The sequence below is a fragment of the Ostrea edulis genome, chromosome 10 (assembly GCF_947568905.1).
Source record: "Ostrea edulis chromosome 10, xbOstEdul1.1, whole genome shotgun sequence".
NCBI classification, from domain to species: domain Eukaryota; kingdom Metazoa; phylum Mollusca; class Bivalvia; order Ostreida; family Ostreidae; genus Ostrea; species Ostrea edulis.
The window spans coordinates 5504465-5510464 of record NC_079173.1 but is presented as its reverse complement, the minus strand read 5'-3'; the positions used below and the strand labels follow the sequence as shown (position 1 = coordinate 5510464).

At 37.5% G+C, this 6000-nt stretch overlaps 1 protein-coding gene and 1 long non-coding RNA gene across 2 annotated transcripts in view; one reads left to right on the top strand and one right to left on the bottom strand.

Annotated features, from left to right (window-relative positions):
• Positions 1-1483: 1483 nt before the first annotated feature.
• LOC130050891 (E3 ubiquitin-protein ligase Midline-1-like) lies at positions 1484-3747 on the top strand. The gene is made up of 2 exons (XM_056151737.1): positions 1484-1584; positions 1709-3747. The coding sequence occupies exon 2, from the start codon at positions 1739-1741 to the stop codon at positions 3404-3406; it is 1668 nt and encodes a 555-aa protein (XP_056007712.1). The 5' UTR covers positions 1484-1584; positions 1709-1738; the 3' UTR covers positions 3407-3747.
• The window catches only part of LOC130050896 (uncharacterized), an 80819-nt gene continuing 78080 nt past the window's right edge, over positions 3262-6000 (bottom strand). Inside the window, exon 5 of the long non-coding RNA XR_008799274.1 lies at positions 3262-3377. This is a non-coding gene — a long non-coding RNA (uncharacterized LOC130050896). The remainder of the gene's footprint in view (positions 3378-6000) is intronic.

Genomic DNA, 6000 nt, shown 5'->3' with positions numbered 1-6000 from the left:
AATTAAACTACTTTATAAAGGAAACTAATTTTTTGATGAACAGTACATACAATCAGCAACAATATAATTATTTTAGCGATTTCTACCAATTTTGATCCAGTTTTTTCTCCAGTTTGAATATAGTGATTATATCTAAAATTTGGTCATTTCGTTTCAATTATTTTTTATAATATATGTCTTGGATATATATCTTTTCTGACATGTTTTTTGAAGATTTTATTCGTAGATTTAAAAAATATTAAGCAAATAGCGTTTTCAATTTTCATAAATATTTTTTCTAAAAAAATTAGAATGTTTATATCTGAATCTTCTCGGCATGTTTTATCAGATATTCATATCATGCACGAAATCGCAGCGAAATTTGGACTTAAGAATCTCTTATTTGCAAACAAAACACCATTTTAATCATTCCGGGAAAAATCACAAAAAATTCATATAAAATAATTGAAAGCTTCTATCACTCTTTCGATGGTGAAACCATACTTCATAAGAAGTGTATTAACGAGCCATTAAATAATTTTTTTGTGTTTAGTGAGCTACCTTAAGTGATACTTGTATCTGACGAAAATATCGTAATTTATATATATCAGTGTTTCGTCTTATTTACCGTAGAATTAAATGATATACTGATGTTGATAAATTTGAACGAAGCAAGTATCCACCTTTCATATCATTTAGACTCAAAGTTTCATTAAAATTGAATAACTTCAATTTGTTGATCCGCAAAAAAAAAAGAAGGGGGGGGGGGGGGTCCGGACCCCCTCTAGATCCGCCATATAATAACAAACACATCATTATGAAATAAATCACTGGAAGGAAGTCCTTTTTTATAATCTCTGTTGTAAGTCACTACAGTGCCGGGTCCAGAGGGAGGTCAGAGTTGGACACCTCCCCCTTGTCAAAAGACTTTCTTAAATAACACATTTTGAGGGTTGACTCCTCCTTCCTTTGAAAACCAAAATTAATGGTAGCTAGACCCCACACTTTTAAAACTTCCTGGATCCGCCCCTGCACTAATTCAACAAATCCTAAAATATTAAGGAAATAAAACTCGAACACACAATATAGGAAAAGCTCGCACGCGAGAGTACAACAGTTTATTCATACACGTGTACATAGACATCTGGAGGTTCATTATTCCACTCAACTCATTCTACAAAAGAAAAACGTATATAAAAACACATACATGTATATGTATTTACTATTTGGTACCAAAAACGGAGGTCCGCTGCATGACCCCCCCCCCCCCAATGAATATTGCTAATCGTTTTTTAACGATAAATATGATTCTATTTGTACAAAAGGCCGAATTCAATATAAAAAGGGATATAATCAAAGAAGTTATATCTATACATTGTTTGCAGATTCCATTTTTTAAATTAAACTTTACGCCTGACGTAAAAATGTTAGCAAAACTACCCAACATAAACAAGGTCAAACCAAACTTTAAAACTATATACACTCTGTATTTATTCAAGTGATTACACATAGATTGTATACAGGCTGACATACGCCGCACAGGTATTTAATTCTCAGGACAAGACGGAAGGTCGAAAGAACAGGGAGGCCATGTTGGATTTTCAGGTGAAACTAGATTATCATTATAGTAATGACCGCTGTGTTTTATATCATACTATAATTCTATTTCGTTAATTGTTGTAATCTGTCAAAATCTTTAAATGAAATTCCGTTTTTATTTAATTAACAGTAAACTTCTCGTTTGATCCCGGCGTCAGAAATGCATCCCCGGCGCAGTGCTCAGGAAGTCGTACTCTGTGACCTCTGTGAAACTGTTCCCCTACAGAGTCATTGTGAACTTTGTAATATAAACTTATGCAAGGCCTGTGTTGGGGAGCACCTCTCAGATACGTCTAAAGATCACAAAGTCGTGCCCTTTTTACGCAGAAAGGCTACCCCTAACCACCCAAAATGTCCAGACCACGCCGATAAACACTGTGAAATTTACTGTGAAAAATGCGACATTCCTGTCTGTTCTACCTGCGCCTTATTTGGAAAACACAAAGGTCACGATGTATCAAATATTCTGGAAAAACTCGGAGCAAAAACAGAAAGTTTACAAAAAGATCTAAAAGAATTAGAGACTAGAATTTATCTCCGATATGAAGAAATGGTGTCTAATGTCGAAACTGAGAAAACCGAGTTAGAAACGAATTACGGGAAACTGACGACAGATGCCGATGAACAAGGAGAAGTCTTACACCGGGAGATTACCGTCATTGTCAATCAGCGGAAATCCGCCATTGCGGAGATGAAAACGAAACATCTGGACGCGCTAAATAAAAACACAGATGAAATCACACAGAAAATGGCGGAACTCAAACAGATCATGTCCGACTTGAAATCAATCCTAAAATCCAATGACGTCTCCTTAACCTCTACTTACAAATCTAGGAATTCCGAATTAAGAACATTACCGCCTAAAGTCCGAGTCAAATTACCCAGTTTGTTTCCTCAGAAAATAAACAAAGATCAGCTCAATGAAATGTTTGGTTCTCTGCCGCCATTATCCATTAACACAGAACATGGCGACACAATGAAGTCAGCTGAAGCTGTATCGTCTCCTCCAGTCAAACCACTGCTTGATGAGCCGCGCGTCACCGCCACCATAGACACTGGGTATAGACACAGACTATACAGTGTTAGCTGTCTGAGTGAAGATCAAGTCTGGACACGCGGGGATAACAAAACCATGAAGCTGCTCAACCTCCAGAGTAAACTACTGACATCAATACAAACCAAGTTAGGGAACATACCGCGGGACATAGCAGTGACACGGGACGGAGATCTTGTTTATACTGACTCTATAAATAAAACTGTTAACTTAATAAAGAATAAACAGATACATACCGTGATCACACTACAGGGGTGGAGACCTTTCAATGTCTGCTGTACCGCGGCTAACGACCTCCTGGTTACCATGGTCAGTGATGATAGAAAACAATGCAAAGTCGTGCGTTACTCCGGCTCCACACAGACACAAAGCATTCAGTTTGATGATCAGGGTCTTCCTCTTTACTCATCTGATCCTCTCACTCCTAAATACATCAGTGAGAACAGGAACTTGGATATCTGTGTGGCTGACTATGTAGTTAGAGCAGTAGTGGTGGTCAATCAGTCAGGAAAACTCCAATTTAGATACACTGGTCATCCCTCTAATACCAAGCAATCATTTCGTCCAGCCGACATCACTACAGACAGCCAGAGTCACATCCTGACAGCAGACCTTGACAATCACTGTATCCACATCCTAGATCAGGACGGACATTTCCTCCGTTACATTCACTGTCATTTACGCTGTCCATGGGGTTTATGTGTGGACATCAGAGACAACCTCTTTGTGGCTGAGTGTGTCACTGCTAAAGTGAAGAAAATCCAATATCTATAAACACAGCGTTAATTACACAGCTCTATACAGTGTTAATTACATCTACCAACACAGTGTTTATTACATCTACCAACAGTGTAATTTACAGAAATGCGTTAATTCTTTCTACTTGTTAATTACATCAGCTTGTTAATTACAATCCTGTGTTAATTACATACCAGTGTACTTTACAGCCCGTGTTAATTACAGCCCGTGTTAATTACAGCCCTGTGTTAATTACAGTCCTCTGTTTGTGATGTGTAACATACTTGTGTTTGTGAGTTTAACAGAACATTATTTTGTTTGTGAATTAATTTGTGTTTGATTTTACAATGTATGTATTAGATAAACATGATACAGTGTTCAGTCTTTCATTATTACTGAGTCCTTACTTAGATTTGTAGTACTGTAACAGAGAGTGACCACAAACGTCCGGTCTTCATCACAGATCTTCAGATTCAAGGTCATAGTCTTCTGTTTACCATCAATAACATCACACCACTTATCTAAATCTCCACCGTCCTACAAAATAAACAAAGTGTAATCATATCAAACTGAATTGTCAAGGATAGTCTGTGATATATTTACATGTTTACATATATGTCAATGTAATGGGAAGGAAAAGAAGATATGGCTGAACCGAGAATCCAATATAAAGGCCCTTTGTTCCCATGATATGACAGGAATCGGACCCGAGACCCCTGTATTACTAGTCAGGTGATCTAACCACTGAACGATCCAGATTGATATCAATGGTTTGACTGGACCGGGAATCAAACCCGACACCCCTGTATTACATATGTAATAGTCAGGTGCTCTAAACACACAAAACTATCCAGGCCAATATCCACAATCCAAAGTGAGCTTTTCCAATTGAAATTTATCTGTTGTTATTGACTTTACATTATCATCTTCTCCACAAGCACTTGGCCAATTCCAATCAAAACTGGTACCATTCATCCTTAGGTAAAGGAAATTCATGTTTGTTCACATGATTGATTAAACGATTGTATCTTGTTTAATATTTAAATTTAGACCTATACTCGGCACTTACGGCCATTGAGCAGTGAGGGTTCTTAGGCGTGCCACACCTACTGTGACACTGGACATCCGTTTTTAATGTCATCTCCGAGGACCTGTGACATTCACACCTGATTCCGAGCGTTTGGCGATGGAACTGCCACTACCTGTTTTAACGACTTAGGTTTGTTGTGGCCAGGATTCGAACCCCGGCCTTCCGCATGCGGGGTGTGCGCTCTAATCTCTCGACCACCACAGCGGTACCGTTTGTTCAAAGGAAAATAATCAAGAAAAGGCAAAAATAGGGTGGGTCAATTAAAACTCCTCTCAAGAACCACTGTGCCAGAAAAAATGAGATTGATGTAAAAGTTTCCTGATATAGTATACATACAATTTTGTTAAAACCATGGCCTCCCTGGGTTTGGGTAGGACCTCATCAGTGGGTCAAAGTTTTACATGGAGATATAAAGGAAAAAATCTTCGCAAGAACAAGAAGGTCATAATTAATCATATCAATATGCAAGCATCCCTAGGTAGTGAAGATTCAAGTTTGATCACAATGTGGTCCTCAGGGAAGGATGGGGTGTGGGGGGGGGGGGTTGAATCACAATAATGGACACACATTTTCAAGGGAATGTATAGGGAAATGTTTTTGAAATTCATCTAAAAAAAACCAGCAAGGTCATGATTAGTCATGTTAATATGCAAACACGTTTAAATAGTGCAGAAAATTCACTTAAACAAATCATTTTCTAGTGTAGCAGGTGTGCGGATTCAAGTGTTTTATACCCCTGCGACTGTAGCTGGGGAGGGGGAGGAATATTGTCCTGTCCTGTATATCTTCCCCTACTTTAACATTGCTACTAACTTTTGAATTGGGAGTCATATGGCTCTCATATTTCATATATCAGCATTCTATATAAAAAGACCTTCCTGACATTACCAGAGATTTCAACCTTGTGACGTAAACCTTAGCGTTTGATTTTTTAAAAGAAACCCAAACTTAGACAGTATCTCCTGAACTATTTAAAGTACAGCCTTCAAATTTTGTATATGAATTCCTTCTGACAGAACCTTTCATTTTACACCATTGTCTTTGACTTTGCAATCTTGACCTTGAAGTTTGACTTATATTTCAAAACTTCAGGTGAAACTTGAACCTTGCTGCTCATCACTTTTGAATTGTAAGTGATAGGTCATTCATTTTTCATGTGTGCATTTCTTGTGACAAAACATTTATAGCTATCAAAGTTTTTATTTGTGACATTGGCTTTGGAGTTTGACCAACTTTAAAAAAAACCTCATCAAGGTCATATCTCCGGAACTATTTAAGCTGGGGCTTTCATATTTTGTATATCAGATTCTTTATCACAAGACCCTTGATAAAATGATATTTGACCTTGAAGATTCACTCCAGCTGCAAAACCTTTATTGGAACTTTAACTTGCTGAAAACTTTTGAATGGTGAATAAGAGATCTTTCGTTTTACTAAATCCCAGAGACCTTGAACAATTCTATATGACCAATCAATTCATGTTAAATTCTTGAGTTGGAGAGGATATTCTACGATTTAGGAACTTGTGCCCGGTTCTTTT